We start from the raw sequence: 18,193 nt of genomic DNA, 5'->3' as shown, positions 1-18,193 counted from the left end.
AATGGTTTTATATGCCACAGCGGGGTGATAAAGACCCTAATACTCTTATTGCTGTAGACACACCTTCAAACTCAGCATGTGCCAACTAACATGACCATGTTTGCATGTTTAAAAGGTGGGCAGCTCCATCATGCTGCCCAACTCTTTATGCTAATAAAACACCCGAAGCTTTCTGCTGTGATATAATACTGAAAAGATTTATAGTTGTGAATTTTCATACCAAAGTGGGTCTCTCTAAAACATCAAAATATGAGTTATGAAAACTTCACTTAGTGAAATATGCATTAAAAATATTCATGCACCACTTTTGTTTGGTTAGTTTATCTACAAAGAAGTAAAATAAGCTTTATTAAATAGTTAGGTCACAGTAGCAGTGGCAAAGCATGGACATTTTTAGCAAGTGTATTTTAATATACCTGACAGTTCAATTAGCAAGTATTAACTGAAAATATTTCCAGCTGGGACACTTAATAACTAGAAAATAATTGTAACTGTTTGGAAATCTCATCTTTTCCTCTTCTTCATAATTTCTTATGCCTGGAATCTTGCTATAGTTCTTTAGGATCGTAATTGCATGTTGTTGTACAAGAACGTAAAAGTTATTGCACTCAAATCAGAGGAAAATGGAGCATATACATTATATTATTAAATAGAGCTCTAATATCTCAATGCAAACTTTAAATGAACAGTAAACAAACTTATAATATTGTTACGACTAATTTAAACACTGCTAATCTAAATACACATATATTCTACTAATTACTTTCTTTACTGTGAGGGAATAAATATTTTTAAACTGAACCAGTCAGTTTTAAATGAAGCTTATTTTTAAGTTCCATTTCAGATCTTTTCTTTTGTGACTAATTCTCACTGTCCAGTGGGACTGACATATGGACTATATGAAAGATCAGAGCCTCGTAATGTGAGCTTCTTTTCTCCAATAAATGGGCTATGTCTGTTCAGCTTCTACTAATTCTTACTGTACTGCTGTGTTCCCAGAAGACTAGATTTCTGTTTAGCTTCTATGTTTTTTAAAAAAAAAAAAAAAAAAAGAAAAATGTGGTTTCAGGTAGGAGATAACTGCAGACAGAAACTGAATTAAACTTACCTGTTACAGTCTTAATCTGCATAACCTTAGAGTCTGTTTCAATGGTATTCTGCTTTTTTTCCCCTGGTGATTGCAAAATAGGATGTACAATGCAGACTCTCTACTGCCCAGAAAGACTTATTTATGAAGGCCTTTGCAGCAGTAGCTGACCATCTTACATTGTACAGAGCTGGCCTCTAGTGTCACCTCAGCAACATTTTTTTTTAATTAATAACTTGCTTGCATAATTTGAGCTAGCTTCACACCTATTTTATTCCTTGAGATCAATGTTGAACAGATAGAAGGATGATGTAAATGGGATTCTTCACTAGACCTGTACTGGACACCCACAGTTTATGTTTCTGAGAGCTACCTCCAGTGGTTTTCTGGAGGCTATTCCATCCAGTCATTATAAATTTTCCTAACTGAGTTGGATCAAGTGGTAGCATATACTTGCATTGCTGATTACTCTTATTTGCACCCTGGCATGGCTTCAGACAGCCCAAGCATGGTCTAAGTGTATAAAAACCAGTTGCACTATCCATCATTATTTCTAGGCAATGGTAACAAGTTGAGCCTTCTGGCTGCCCATTGGTCTTCAGCAACCGACCAGATCCAGACATCTCTTTCCTTGCCTGGAAATGTGCTCAGCTAGTCTGTGGGCAAATGGTCTTTGGTCTCCAGATTTTGCACCAGCGTATTGGATTTTCAGATCATATCATGCATTTCTCTTTAACTTTCAAAGGCAGCATGTTACAATACTCCTAAATTGTGCTGTACGAGCAAGTATGGTGACTGGAGTCCCTTCATCTGCACTGAAAGACAGCTGATTTCTGAAATTAGTACATTCAGTGTCAGAGTCACTTCTTAGGAGTCTATTAATCAAGAGTGCTTAGGATGCTAGAGGAGCTGAATGATGTTGTCGTAAATGGGAAGTTGAAAACTATATGCCCCAAAGCACTCTGGAGTTGTCAGTTTTGAGAGCAGTCTTACTTTAAGTCATGCGTGAGGTGACTGTACACACGCGGGCAAGCATTTGAAGGAGAAACAAGTTACTTACCAATATTTATCAAATTCCTGTTGTATCTGCTGAACCTGTTAAAGTTCACAACTCCCTGCTTTCATATGGCTTTGGACTCCTTTTGACCCAAGAACTGTTGGGCTAGACAAGATACTGGATGCACAGAATTGACTTTGTCCTTTCTATACCACAGAGAACAGGAAGAAATGTGAATGTTTGCTTTGGGTATTGCTAAGATTGAAAGTGGTTTCAGTATCGAGGGAATCAGTGAACACACATGCCCCTGCAGTGTCAGTATAGCTGTACTTAGCACTATATCTATACTGTCTGTATCTGAATTTAGATATTTATATTATCCGTTCTCTACATTGACTGTAAAGGAAAGTTAAAATGACCAGATGGCTTTCTGAGATACATTAAGGTCCATTTGATCAGATGGATCTCAATCCCAGTTGCTATAGAGGTAATCTTTTTGTGCAGTTTCCAAGTTGAAAGTTTTTGCAACTTCATGACCTGAAAAAGTCACAGCAACTTTCTTTTCATCATTGAAGTTATTTGTCACTTATCCCTTCTTGCTGCAAAGCTTTCTAATCTGATGGATGGATGTTAGAAATATAGTATATATAGTATATATGTGTGTGTGTATGTATTCATATATATATTTATATATGATAACAATAGTATACTTAAACGTATATGCGTATATTTAAATGAGAAATATAGTGTGTATATATGTAATACTGGATAACCTAAGTCCTATTTCTGGATAATTTAATGTCAAACATGGCATTTTGTGCCTCTTTTTTACGTACTCTTTTTCTGATTACAGATACTGTAAACCCATAATGGTATGGGTTTCCAGGGAAAAATGCTGCTTGCACCTCTGTCCCTATACCTCTACTTCATGTCCCACCTTTCAAGAGTCTGACAATTATTGTGGTCTTTTTTTGCAGCAGACAAGTGAGAAGGAAAAGGTGGAAGTGGAACTAAGCCTGAATTAATTTATTTCCAAAATCATAATTTAACAAAGTGAATAAATGATAAACTGACGGATTATAATCTTACAAATCATATAGTCAGGTTGGCTGAGCTAATAAGAGTAACTATTTCTTACCTCTCACTTTGACCCTGTGTGTCTACACACTTGTTTTTCAGTTAGAAGATCTGAAACCTGGGGTCGAGGTGCCACTGCCACATGTGCTGTCCATATGCAGTAAATTTGGTCCATGTAGATACTGCCGCCATTCATCAGGGATTCCTGGACATCCAGGCTACCCTGGTTTCCAGAGTGTGAAAACCTGGTAAATCACCACTCAAAAGAATACAACAATAATTATGCCTAAAAACATAATAGTCTGCTGCCAGAATTGGTAGGGCTGCCAGACTGCTCTGAAAATACATTTGAGATTCTTTGCTGCGTTGCACATACCACACACATTAAGAGTCCACTTTCCAAACAGATGCATACAGTCAATCCTGGAAAAACTGAAGGGAAGGGGTTTTGCTTTTAAAGCACTCTTGAAGTATAGAAATTAAAATCTTTTACTGCTTTGTTACTTTGAGTTACATATTTATGTAATCCAGAAAATGTATGTGTCAACATGCTCCAAATCAACAACATAAAGAGGAAATGAGTTTATGAGCAAATGTATTTCCAGGTCACCAAAGAATACACGGGTTTTGTCATTAGAAGATCTTATTTTTCTAGGACTATATTACATTAACTTGAAAATAAATGACAAGGCAAATGTTCATTAGGCTTGTAATAACATGTAGGCACTTTGCTCAGGTCTTTAGTCTCTAACTTCATAATTTTACACAGAGATTGAAAGCAATTACTCTATTTTTCTCTGAGTTATCAAGTTGCTGAGCAGCCTGTTCTCTGCTTCATGTTATTTAGAATATAGATACTAACTTCCTGATACTGACCCTTTTAAGCAGCTGTACATTGTTTAAATTCTCCATATAACCAGTACTACAATCATATGTGTTAGCCAAAATTACTTTTTCTATTTATTCATGAAGTAAGAACCTCTAGCTTGATAAGTTATAATTGACAGTGTCTAAGGTCTTTCATTATTCGCAAGACTAATATATATAATACCCTCAACATTTATTTTTGTAAATGAATACATATAATTAGTATGTATATTTATTGATAATATATATTTGTGTGTATATATATATATATATAAAATCCCTCATAACCACCCCATTTAATTTTTTGAGCTTTTAGATGGTAGTAGTTGCCAATGGTATGGTAACCTTCACCGTTCAGCTACTTTTCCACAAAATGCATTACATTTTTCCTGTTTATCCTGAATATTGCAAATACTTTATTTAACTACAGTAGATAATCATTCACAGTAGTCAAAGGTAAAAAGCAAGTTTTCAATGCCACCACTCTAAAATACTGGAAAATAGGCTTTCTGTGTAGAGGTTTTTGTTTAGTTTTCTGTTGTACTAACTGGTATCAGAATTAAGATATTTTTGTTGAAAATGAAGAATGTACTGTAAAGTATTTTATCTGAACAGGCTCTTTATGAATCAGAAATATTTTCTCCTGGTTAGCAGGATGATGCATGCACTCCTCTATTAATACATTTTTCTCTGCTTTTCTCATTCTTATAATTTCTGTAAGATTCATCAACATTTTAGTTTCAGAAAAATAGAGCTGTTTACTATATGCTACTCTTGCAATAAGACCTAGTAACTGTTACTTGGACCTAAGTTTCTCATCTCAAATGAATTTTCCAAATGAAAGGGAAAAGGTGTTTTAAATGAAATTTTATTGTAAACTTTAGAAAACCCCATCACTTATTAAAAAGGCTTTTAGCTGACTGAAAAAACTCTAAAAGGTAAAAAATACCTACCGCAAATATAGACATCAGTATTTCAAGATGATAATGCTAAGTACTCTGCTATTACTATGATTTGCAGTGAAATGAGGAAGTCTAATTTTCTTATGCCAATATATATATTTCTGTACACATTTGCCACACCTTATACAGGATAAATAACATCTTTCAGGCTCACGGAGTCAACAGCCAGCATTAACCTGTGTCATCAGTTTTCTGTTATTCCTCCTGCTCTGAAGCCACCATTGCAGGGAGATTTTGAGATAGGCAGTGGAAACAGAGCATTGAACAGGACAATTTTGGAGGATAAAACCTGTGTTATTACAGGTAGAACTAAGAATTCTGTCACTGGAAGTCACAGGATTTAAGCACTTTGTAGTAATTACAGGGGAATACTGAGCAGACATCATGTAATATATATCTCCCATATTGCATTACACATGCTTATGCTCTGGGCCATGAATTTACTGAAATTAATTTTTTATTTATGAATTATGATGGTAATTTGAGGAATTTGTGAGAGCTCATTTCCCCCAACTGGATATGACTTGTCAGTTCTCTTTAGTTCTGGGTCTTACACCTGTTTCTGTGTCCAGGCTGTAGAAACTATCTTTGAGTCTTGTCCCAAAATAGATCTGAACTGAAGGAGAACCTGGGAGCCAGAACATGCTGCTGGGTTTCACTAGGGTCAACTTAGAATATGTCGAGTATTTTGATATAGGTCAGGATGACCTGCTTGCTGTGCTCTGTCTCACACCGAAAAGTGCACTGGATTCAGTTCAGATGAAACCAAGCTGGAAGAGGCTCTCTCCAGGAGCCTGTCTAATGCACTCCAGCAGTTAATGAGTGCTTGGTCTGTGGGACACAAGTGCAGCTGGGCAGGCCAGGCAGGCTAACACCCCTTGTGAGAACATGGCTGTGTCCTCTGTGCTGACTGCCCCACCTTCCAGCTGTCGTCCTGTAGCCACAGGTACTGGGATTTTGAAGGACAGTGGAAATTTTTGCTCAGTGTGTTGTTTAAACAGCATCACACAAGCTGTTTGAGGTTTCAGGCTCTGGTGGTAGAATAGGGCACAGGAGCTGTGCAGAAGGGATGTTTGAGAGTGTGAGGGCTCAGCAAGGCTGAGATAGGGGACTGCAGGCAGGGACTTCTCCCAGTGGTCGCACCATGCCTGGAGGTGGGGAGCAGAGCTGGGCTGGGTGCAATAAGCAGTGTGCCATGGGCATAGCTACAGAGTAGCCCAGGTCAGGGCCTGAGCTTAAATATGGCTCTGAAGCCCTGGGCAGAAACCCCAGATGAGGTTTCTCCCAGTCGTTTCTCACCATATAGCTGGGCTCACCAAAGTCCAATGACAGGTCACGCTGCTCTGCCATGTCAGAGCTGACCTTAAGCAGGCCAGACCTCCTGGGGTCGGGGAAAAAGTCTGGAGAGCCTGGGGGGAGGCCCACAGCACCCTGACAGTTAGTCAGAAGTCAATGCAATGTTTCACCCATATTTCATTTTATCAGAAGAATGCTACTGTAGGGTGGGTAATAATAACACACTGGAGCATCTTGGCTGGAAATGCAGTGTACACTGTCACCCATCGTGAGGATGAAATGTGTGCATACCCTTTACATGCAAGCAGAAATACTAGTTTGGATTTCTGTAAAATTGAGCCACTGTTCTTTTCATGTAAAATGTTTGATTTGGGGATTTCTTACCATGGCAATTTTTGATAGTTTCACTTTGGCAAGCTATGAAATTTGTAGTTTTATTACAAATTGCATTAATGATTTATTTTGTATAAGGGATTTGGAATATGCTACTTTCTCACCTCGGTCACAATTAATCAAGTATTTCTTCATTTTTTTCTTGGGAAAACTTGTTACCTGCTTATAATTCAGGTGTCTAGGCAAAGTTCTCATACATCTTTTCATGTCTGTTACGATGAAGGAAAAGTTTTTAGGAAAAAAAAAAAGGTGGAATTTTGAAGTTCAAATTCATAGGCATAGCAAATAACCTTATTTAGTGTGGAAGAAGAATGTATGTTTTTTAAATTATATGGAGTGTTTCTTTTTACATGGTTGACACATGGCATCTATTAGAACCAAATTGAGGTTTTGTATAAATTTTAGTTGTAAATGGTTATTACGTTTATTGGTCTCTCATGCTTCATAAAAATGAATTTGTACGTCTAAAAACTAGCAATGACTTGACATAGTCTTGCTTTTTCTTAGACAATTTAATTGTCATTGTCTTTGGTGCAGTGATTGACACTGAATGGTATGATATATGATATATGATGGGACTATATGGGAACTATATGATGGGAAACTGAGTTGCAGACTACTGGGGCAAGAACAATAATAGAATCAATACAATCCAAGATATAAAAATGTTTATAATGTAATTGTAATTTATAATGTTTTTAATTTATTTGTAATGCTGCAGAACCTAATTTCTGGGAAGAGGAGAGAAGTTACATTTTGTAATGATGGATGGCATTGTTATGGTTATTTTGGTTGCATCTTATTTTTTATTTCTGATCATTTGCTATTCTGTGAGTGAAAGGCAGAGTGCAGGGGTGTGAATAGAATATGTACAGCTGAGTCTTGTCCCAGAATGGACCTGGGAGAAAAATCTAGATGTAGCAGCGTCTAAAATGAGATCATCACTTTTAGTCCAAATGCAGACAGGATAGGTAAATTCAATATAAATTAAGCACTCAAAAGACATGAATTCTGTGAAATAAAATGAAAACCTCAAAGCCTCTGAAAATGGGTTAGCTGTTTCTTTAAGCAATTTAACTGTAGAAGTTGCCTGACAAAAACAAATTTTCTTGTTTTATTATCTGTAAGAATAGCCTTAAGTATTAAAGTTAATGCTCCCACATACTAATACATAAGTATTTATACTACTTTGATGTTTTGTGTATTTTTACAAGGTGCTAATTGTGCTGAATCAAGTTGAGAAAATTGCATAATTTGTAGGTTAATATTAGCATAATCCTACAGTACATTGTTTAGCAACAGTATAGAAATGAAGTTTACTGAATGTTTTTCCAATATGATGAATAAGAGTGTATGTCTCTAACAATAATAATTTCCATGACATAAATCATTACTTTTAGGAAAGTTTATAACTAATAGTGTTCTTTTTCATGTAGGCCAACTGGCTGTGAAGTTTTGCGAAAGTGGAATGTACATAGAAGTGGGTTTCATAGTTTATCAAGGAATGTTATCAAAATATCAAGGAATTAATTGAAACACAGATGCAAAATCAAGATTTGGTTTACAACAACAAACCGATAACCTTTTGCACCCCGTCTCGTGTTTGTGACTTTCCTGTTTTCAAAGGTCTTTTCTTCCACCTTTGCAAGGCTTCTTAAAAATGGCAGCCTTGGGACATGGAACATCAAGTTCACTCCCATTGTACAGAGTTCCACTGACAGCATATCCATGGCATCTGTATATCTTTGTGCAATATCATGTACAATACTACCGAGGAATATTAGATTTTTCTTATAGCAAGTCAAGTCCAAAGGTTGAGTAAAGTGATAATCTTTGAAGGAAAGAAAGCACCAATATTTTTATGGCTTAATGTAAATTGTGCTGCATATTACCTCAGCAGTTCTCTTTGGTTGCTTTTTTGCTTTCTTGCTTTCCAGAGGCAAAATAAATCCATTCTGTGCTAATGAGAAAAAACGATATCACTCCCTCAAGCCATTTCTTAACACGTTCCCTGCTGGAGTGTCAGTGCCTATAGAAAAAAATTAGGCCAGTGTACCAGTTGTTTTTCACTTGTCAACTCTAACATACTCAAGGTGGAGGAATAAGGCTACCTTACTAACTGTTAGAACTCATGTACAATGCTTATGTGCTTTGCAATGTATACAAGTCATACATTCTAGTCGAGTCCGTATGGAACTTAACGCTTGGCTTCAGGGTGCCCGCTTGTATCTTCTTATTGAGCATATGCTAAGTAAAACAGGAGAGGACGACACATCAAAGAGGAAATACTGCCAAATATCAGACAGTCACCTACTACCCACACCATTTTCGCTTATGGCCATCAAAGGGAAAGGGATTAGGTAGATGAAGATACAGATGAATGGATACATTGGGTTTTTTTAGCTCAATGACTTGTCTCTGGCGGCAAACAAGGGTGGATCCCTAGGTAAGAGTATATGAATTGCAATGCCTGCAATGACTCTTTCCTAACCTCCAAATTGTGTACTTGGGGATTTCTGAGGCAGCCATAGTCTTTGTGAGTTTTCATAGTCCTCAGAGCATTGCTCTCTTATGAATTAACTTACGAATTTTTACCATCTACGTTCTGCTGTGCCAAGACTTCAGCAACTTAGCTGCTCAATGTTTGTAGTTAATTAGCCTTCTCCTTTTGTGGGTTTTGGACTTGCCACCTGGTAATGGGATTGCAAATGGTAAAACAAACAAACAAACAAAAGCCTCTTTGTTTTTAAATTTTAAAAAGCTATTTTAAATAGTACTGTGTAAAAGGATGTAATACACAGATTTAGCAGGGGAAGCTTTCACTTAGGTATACGTGGGAGGGGTGTCCCATGACACACAGTGTGATCATGAAGCTGCATGGTGATGTCCGCTTTCAGCCCTCATTTTGAATGGACCTGCACCTGCCACTGCAGCAACAACTGCATTTTCTCGTATCTTTGTAACAGTATTTAAGTACAGTTAATCACTGAGAGAACATTGAATTTTAGTGGATTTGCCTGTCCATAAATTTCCTCTGTTTTTTACTGATGCTTCATATCAGTTTATACTTATTATACTGAGAGTAACAAGTTTTTTTAAGACATGAGCAGTAAGTACTAGTATTTAAATTTGTAATTTTTAAATATACGTATCTCCTCACTGCAACTTTTCTCTTTTCTTCTCCTTGCAAGTCTTATTAGCCAAAGCAAAGGGAAGAAGAATGGAGAGTGACGGGAGATTCAATTTGCAAGTGCTGGAATGCAAATTCAGTGATACTAATATCAACCCCTACTGAATTTTTGCATTTAAGCTGCTGATAAACTTCCTCATGCTGAGAAGAGTAATTTCATTTTGTGAGGAACAGGAGGAAAGCTGTTTTAATGTAGTGTCCAAAATGAGAAACCATACTGGACCAAAAGAAATGGATTTTAACTTTTATTTTCTAGGTGATTTTTTTAAATGTAAAACAAGATTTTTCCTTGTAATTCAGAGTAAGGTAGTTAAAAGAACATTATAATGTGCCTTTCAGTTACGGCTTGTCTCGTTTTGAAAAATAAACTATGATAAGCTTGATAAGCGATCACACTAATTTCAATAAATAAGTTAGGTGAGTGACTACAGTTTTTAACTGGATCAATAGTCTGTTTGCTTGCAATATTGCTAAGAAATGCAACACACATGGCAGATCTTGAACAATTCCTATGTTCATCTGTAGCTAAGCAGAGCAGTCATAAACATTAACAAGGAATCTAAATGTATTTCTCTGAAGATAATTTAAACATATATAAGATTTTTACTGTGATTGTGGTCAGGTTTCATAACAGCAATGAAAATTAGACCACAATCAAGCCAGTGATTTTAAAACCGTAATGTCTCCAGTTGGCATTGCTTGATAAAGAGAGAAAAATGCAAAGGACACAATTGATTGGGCAAAGGTGGAAACAAATACCTAGCCATCTCAAGAGGGTTATACTATATGAAGGGAAGAGAACATAGAAGAAAGTTACAGTGGCATAAGATGTTATAGCAGTGTAGGAGGTGTTTGATTACCGTAACACTTTTTTTGTCAAATGTGTTTTCAAATGGTACTTTTCCCTAATGTATTCAACAAAAATATTTTAAGTGCATGAGCTGTGCTTGTTCGTGAAAGATGTTTTGTAGTACTCATTTTGATGCCTCAACAGCAAAATTCCACCAACTGGTACTGTGTAGAAATTACTATAAATCTTTGTATCTATTTTTCATTCTTAAATAGACACAGGTTTTGTGCACTGATTATTTAGTATTTGGTCTTTTCTAACAATTTCTTAGATGGTTGCTACTGGGTTCCAAAATAAAATCTGTAAGAATGCTATTTAAATAACAGCTTCACAGTATACTAAAAGCTTACTACAGCTTGAATTTATAGGGAGCAAAGAGACTTATGTCAGCTTCTGTGGGAAGCTGTCAGTCCATAAAGGCTTAGAGGAGTCCTTCCATAAACTACTTTTTGATCTTTAAGTCTTTTTTTACTTAAATATTTTTTCATTTTAACTAGTAAGATTCTGTATTCTGAATGTTGTGACGTATTGTTTTGTCCCAGGCTCCATCTTTCTCCATCTTTATTTGTCATCACTATTAATGGCATGACTGATCATTTGGTCAATCAGTGCTGAGCTCTGACATCTTCTTTGCTGTGACTTTATCAGACATGCAACCATATTAAAATCGATAGAATAAAGATTACCTAATCTATTCTGATAGTTTGTCTGTGTCCATTTCCAGTGAAATTTACTGAACACGTTGTCATTTATTAAAGTAGTTTGGAATGCACATTGGGATGGTGTGGGACTAAGCAGTAACTATTCTCTTTTAAATCAAATAAAGGTTCTGGTGTTTAGCAGCTATTAACCTCGGGGCCCATGAATCAACTTCTGCTTGAGGAACAAAAAGAGTTGATTCACAGACAGTTAGAGGACTACTCTTCTATGCGGAATTTAGACTCTGAAAAGCCTTCTCTGTTCTTTTAAAATGTGTTTTTAATAGATTTAATTAAATAATTATTATTTTTCCTTCAGCATTTTATGACCAAACTAGTAGAACAGTACAAGGAATACTTTTATCTCAACAACTTTCTGTGATCAAATGCTTTTTTTAAAAAAAAATCATTCTCATAAATTGCTAATTGTGGGGCTTTTCTGTGCCTTATATTTTCCCTATCTTATAGTTAATGTAACAGAATAAGTACAAAGTCTCTGTTTCACTGCTTGCTCGTCCAACTCTATTTTGCATACTATTCATCAAAAGTGATTACCATATGCAGTATGTTAGAAGTAAGAAAACTGCATCTTTGCATCGGTGTGTTCAGCAAAATAAATCTTTGTCTACCAGAAAAGGAGGTCTAGGGGAAAGTATATATCTTTCTGTAGATGGTTATGAATGGATATAGTGTTATTCATACTGTATGGTATTAAAAGATTTTGAAATGTGAAAACCAAGGTGAGAATATACAACCAATAGAAGAGAAGAAAAACTTATATTTTCTTCTAAAAAATGAAAAATCATCAGTACAATGGAAGACATGATCTGTATTCCCTGATAGTAACGTGATTTTATTTGGTGAATTAAACACTTTAACATTCAAACAATCGTATAGTTTGTCCATACAGATCCAGATTACTTCCTAGAAAAATAATTGAGCATCTTTGGTTTTATCCTTTAAATACACCCTAAAACCTATTATAATTCCATAAAGGAGGATTATTAAACTAAACAACAGTAGCATGTTTAATGATGATCTGCTAACAAAACATTCTAGCTAATCTCTGATTAGTGATCATATTTCGATACCAACCCAAAACATAGGATAAATGAATTCCTTAAGACATAGGCTGTCTTCATTTCATTTCTTTAGTGATTGACAGTGGCTAAGGCAAACAGATCTTGAACCAGAAGATCAATCAGTCACTCTGGACAAAAACAGATTAGATTTTCCCAAAGTGCCAGAAGTACTTATACGGTCTTTTATGTAGTGGACTGTAGACTTGCAGACGTGGTAGTAATATTTTTCATCCTTGCTTATTGTACAAAACCTGATTTTTTAATATTTTAATTTTGTTTCAATCATCCTTGTATTTCAGGCATTTTTATTTTTGCACAGCTGTCTTTGTCAAATACTCAAATTGAAGCCAAACATATACAGAAAAAAAGGTTTAATAAAGGGTCCCTTTGCACAATACAAGTAGAAATTCCTTTGAAGAGAGTTGCATTTTCTTTACAATAATAATAAATGGACATTTGTATCCATTGGAGAGGCAGACAAAATGAGTTTCTCTCAGTAAAACTGGAGTAGAATTGTAGTATATCCCTGGGATCCTTTGGGGTAGTTTCTCACCACAGCAATTTCCATTAAAAAATAGTATTTTATATCTGTATTATATATAATATTACAATTCATATTTCTACCCCCAAAAAAAGAATCTTTTAATCATAATAGGATCATGGGACTACAGTTGCGAAGTAAGGACTTAAGAATCTGTCTACTGATTTTTCATCCTTTGTCTTTTGATATAGTAGGTCAGATGCACCACAGATCTTTTAAGCTATTTACCCTTTGAAAAGGGATCTAAAAATCATTGTGTAGTCACCACACACAGCCAGTATGTTAGCCAGCAGTGTCTGCAGTGCTGGTAGCTACAGCAAATTACTAAGGTGCATTAGGAGCCTTTTATCAGCACTGGTGTTTTCTTCATGCTAGAATCTAGCGTCTGACAGAGGGGTATACCCAGTTACATTGGGGCCTGTGGGTATTGTAGCTATGATGTGAGTTAGTGTGGGTTTATAAAGCTGTAAACTGAAAACATATTTTGACCATGAAATTAATTTGAAACATTGAAAAGGATTAAAAAATTGGTACGACACTGATTTGTGACACATATGCTTAATGATGATTTCACTGTGCAGAAGCACTACCATGTTTCCATCTGATGTAACTGTTAGAAATGCTAATACATGATGCCATCAACATCACACCAAGTTTAACCTGAGACATCCATTCTTTTTCTTTTTTTTTCTGTAGTCAATAAATAAAGTATCAATAGATAGTTATTCCATCTCTTTTTATACTTGCAGACGGTTTGACAAATCTTTGGAAAAGTGGCAGCTTTTTCATTGTGACTTGAAGAGCTTTAATCATTGGCTAACTGAAACTGAAGAGAAGCTGTCGAGAGCACAGATAGAGGCTGGAGACGTGGGTCATGTGAAAACCAACAAGTTTCTCCAGGTATGATTTGATTAACACATTTCCTGTTTTTCTGCAGTGATTAGGAATTTGCAAGTCTGGGTACCCTGTATAGTTTTGCAGTTCATTTAAGGAGGATTTCTAGTGTTGAGTGGCCAGTGGCAATTCTGGTCAGATATTTCTGTTGTCCGTGTTAACTAAGAATTTTCACTAGTTTGTTTTAAAATAAATTTTTAAAAGAAGTAAAATATAGGAATACGTGGTATATTGTGGTACTTCCCTAGTTACATATCTGTTTGGTCTTTATTTAAAGTGCTCATTAATTTCCATTTGATACTTATGACCAGCAGAAATATCAGACTTAATTTTAAAATCTTATGGAAGAAATGTGATTAACCATTGAGCTGTACAAGAGATATTCCATGAACTATGTCTTGCAAGTATTGCTTATTTTGCCTGTTTCATGTTTTAATCAAAGAACCTTGAGGATGCTTTTTGTGAAATGCAGTGTGACAGAACAGCCACTTAGTTCCTATGTGTCCAGTTCCAATTTGTACGCTTTTCATCTTGCAAGCTCTTTGAGCATCATAAGGAAAATAATAACTCTAGTTTCTTGATAGTTTATTTCATTTCCCTCTTGTATGATTGAAATGGTAATGGGTATGAAGAATTAATTCTAAACTGATGTTTTGCAAGTTGATAGGTTCAGCTGAATAACATGGCTTGACTAAACTCTGGATTCATGTTATAAATTACTGCCTGTGCATAAGAAAAAAATTCTGTTAAACTATTCGGCATTTGTACATTTGAATTGCTGGACTGAATCACTGGATTTCAGGTTGAAAGAAGTTAGGTCTATCTAATATTAAAGGTACAGTTTTGTTTTGAATGCAACACTAATCTACTTTTTGGCCTACGGTTAAAAAAATAAATCATGTCTTTTGAATTTTAATATTTAAAGTCACCTTTTTAAGATTTAGGCTGCTATTTCTTGGCTGTAAAACTGCTGAACTGAAAAGGAAACCAAGTCATGTGGTGCAAGTATAAAAGAGAGATATAACTGTTCAGTAATACATTAAGCTGAAGTAGTTAAAATAGCAGGTAAATATTTTTCTGCAAATGACCATCAATGCTTTGAACAGTGAAGAAGTCTAAGATCTGGCTGACAAAATAGAATGTCATCAAGGAATTAAAGATGTTCTTTATTGTGTATGTAAATAGTAGCAGAGCTCATGTGTATTTCCACTGAAATTTTGTCTCCCTTTGTCCCGCAGTTTTAAGCATTCCTTTGAAAAACATATAAAATACTAAAGTAAGACATGAGTATCTATGTGATGAATAGTAATACAGTGTCACAAAGCCTTATCATTTCTTCTTTGCTTTGCCTCTGTTCCATCACCCTTCTCGGAACTACTCTGGTACCCTTGAGCAGTTTTGAATGAGCACTGAGTACAAAAACAGATCTGTGGAAAAAGTGTTTGTCTCCTTTTTTCTAACCCCTTTCTAAAACAATATTTTCTCTCTGAGAAGATGTTGATTTTTAAGAGTGCCCAGACCAAGGTAAGATGTATCATAGATGTTATAAATGCACTGGGTGTGTAGCACATTTCACAGTCCCAACAGATTAGAAACATTATTTACTTGTCATCATTGAGAAAGAAGTTCATACTGAATTGAACATCACATTGAAAGACCCTGAAATAATGCCTTGTTATGCAGAAGCTTAGATTTCAGTGTAGAACAAGACTGCTGTTTTACATTTCCCTTTGACCTAGACTCCTTCTTATCTGTTATCCATTTGTTACTTTCTTATGCAATATATGAGAACATTTTGAACATATGTTTGCAGAATGGATTTTTACCAAGATTTTCTTTTTGCAGTCCATCAAGCTTTTTCTTTCTTCCTTTTTCACTTGTGTTAAAAATCCCAGGAACTCACAAATTTGTCTCTCAGTACTACAGATGAAACTACCTTTCTAATGAAAATTCACAGTGCAAAATATTCCAACTAACCTCAAGAATGCAGACCCAATGTTAGTTATCATTTATTTGTGAAAGAATGTTTAGTCTGAAGTTGCATTGTTCCCATTCTCTTCATTGGTTCTTTCTTTATTTTGCTAGGTCTTGTTTGAAAAGTATTAGGCTTCTGTGAGGCTGACAGAAGAGATCATTAGAATTTCCATTAGGTAAACAGTTAAAACAGCTGAGCATTTTGATTTACTAGATTAGCAACTTGTTTTATTAATGAGATCATGCTGCTTAGTGAACCGTATTCAGAATTAACAGGATTTGTTTGAGAATGCTTTCACAAGCAAGTGAATAGTCTTGCATTCAACAAGGAACTGTTTTAGAAAAAAAGTTATACAAAACAATCATATGTGTAATGCTATTTCTAGGTAGGACTACTTTGGAAATATAAAGACTAATGTGTTCATTAACATTCAGTAAATACATAGAGTCAAATGTTAATGTAAAATGAAACAGTCAACAGTATGATTAGGTGATTATGTTAATATAGGTTAAGAGGTAATTACATTCTTTTAGGTGTATTTGGGGAGGGGAAGTGTGTTCCTTTTTGCTGCACAATGGCATGATATTAAGCAACATTTATGCATTATATATAATGTGAATGAAAGCTAATAATAGAATTGTTTCATTTCAGGTCATGAATACTCAAATACTCTTATTGTGAATTTTTCACTAAGACTTTTTGAGAGCAGAACTTGTGGTGTTGAAAAGAAATATCACATTTCATTTTTTAAGAAATTATAATTGACTTCTTTTATGATTAGGAGACACAGGATTTAAAAGGATGTTTTACAGATAGCACATCATATAATCCCTTTGAAACATATTGAACTCTGTCTTGAAAGTAGTTAAAGATTTTTTTTGCTCTCATTATTCTGACTGAAAGGTTTTTCTGTCTCATCATTCCTTAATGCTTGGTGACTTTAACTTCTTCAACTTCCTCCATTTGCCCTAAGTTTATTTATTTTTGTGCCAAGACTGAGTTGTAGTTCAGTTTTATCTATTCCCTGATGTTTATCCCCTTCTGTTCTTATAGGCTGCAGTCATTTTCCCTATTGGATCTCATTTGGTAAACTAAAGCCGCAGTTTTCTAATCTGCTTTCATATGATAGCTAGACAACTTGACTCATTTCCTGTGCCTATTCCTCTTTCTGAACATGAGTTCTCAAAATAGCACAGTATTATCCAAACTGAAAGACCACCCATACCATCATTAAGATGGCTCAGGTGCTGTATTTTATGGTTGGAGCTTACCATGGCTGAATGTTAGAATATCATTTGCAATCATCTATCTAAAATTTGTTATTTCTTTTTTTTTTTTCTTGAGGTCTGCCTTGCAGCCGCAATCTATATTCCATTTCATATGCAATAAAAAAAGTACAGGTTGTACTGGAAATTAATGCCAGGTTAATACGCAGCAAAGAAGCAAACAAGATTTAGTGGGAGGGGGTGCGAGGGGAGGGGGGTGGTGTTTGTGTGCCATAGATAAGTGCTTAAAAGACAGCTACAAAAAGAGGAATTCTTCAACAGTTTCAGAACTAGACTGTCAAGTTACACTTCTGAATTATTACCTGAGAATTTAAAAATAGTATTCTTGTTTGAAAAATATAGAACATCCAGAATATTTGTTCTTTACAGTGATAATAAGAATTGCTCAGCAGTCTGTATTTAGTATCCACTTTTGGGTTGCAAGTTTAACATTATTTTATTAATTTGGTGGTGTGGGTGTTTTAATAGTAAAATAATTAGGTTCTGGGTCTGAATTTGACGTTTGTCTATTGTGACTGGTCAGCAAGGGGTACTTCCCACTAAACACTAAACACTAAATTGTCTATAATTTCATTGTTTCAAAAATATTGCTTTTATATAATTATTATTTTCTCAAGTATTTACTTTCATTTACAGGCATAAATATCAAGGATATTATGTTTATTTTTTAAGGTCACAGAGGACCTTAAATGATTAGGAAGATTTTGAAATTACTGAGTGGTGGCCTTATTAATTATACTCAGCCTTCTGAGGATACTGTGGATATAGAAATTGCTTGTATGTTAGAGATTTCTCTTAAATTGTTCATACATTGAATTGTCCAGCATTTACATTTTAGACTACTTATCCAAGTCTGCAAAAGGCTTGTGAATGACTCATGCCTTCTCTAGACCTTCCTCCTACTGCACTATAATGTCAGGAATGTCACATTTTTGTCTTGTAGCTGTTTAAAGTAAAAAGATATAGAGAATCGAGGCTTCAGTGCTGAAAGTCACGGT

The 18,193-nt window shown here is 35.2% G+C and overlaps 1 protein-coding gene across 5 annotated transcripts in view; it reads left to right on the top strand.

The window, feature by feature from the left end:
- The window catches only part of DMD (dystrophin), a gene marked incomplete at both ends in the record, with an annotated part of 1,307,865 nt that overhangs the window by 687,808 nt on the left and 601,864 nt on the right, over positions 1 to 18,193 (top strand). For all 5 annotated transcript variants that reach the window (XM_082303865.1, XM_082303861.1, XM_082303862.1 and 2 more), the window contains one exon: positions 13,790 to 13,940. In XM_082303865.1, the coding sequence (XP_082159991.1) occupies positions 13,790 to 13,940 (151 nt within the window). The remainder of the gene's footprint in view (positions 1 to 13,789; positions 13,941 to 18,193) is intronic.

The sequence above is a fragment of the Platalea leucorodia genome (assembly GCF_965183815.1).
Source record: "Platalea leucorodia genome assembly, chromosome: 2".
In the NCBI taxonomy this organism is placed as follows: domain Eukaryota; kingdom Metazoa; phylum Chordata; class Aves; order Pelecaniformes; family Threskiornithidae; genus Platalea; species Platalea leucorodia.
Note: the sequence above shows the minus strand (reverse complement) of the source record. Positions and strands in the feature narration are given on the sequence as shown.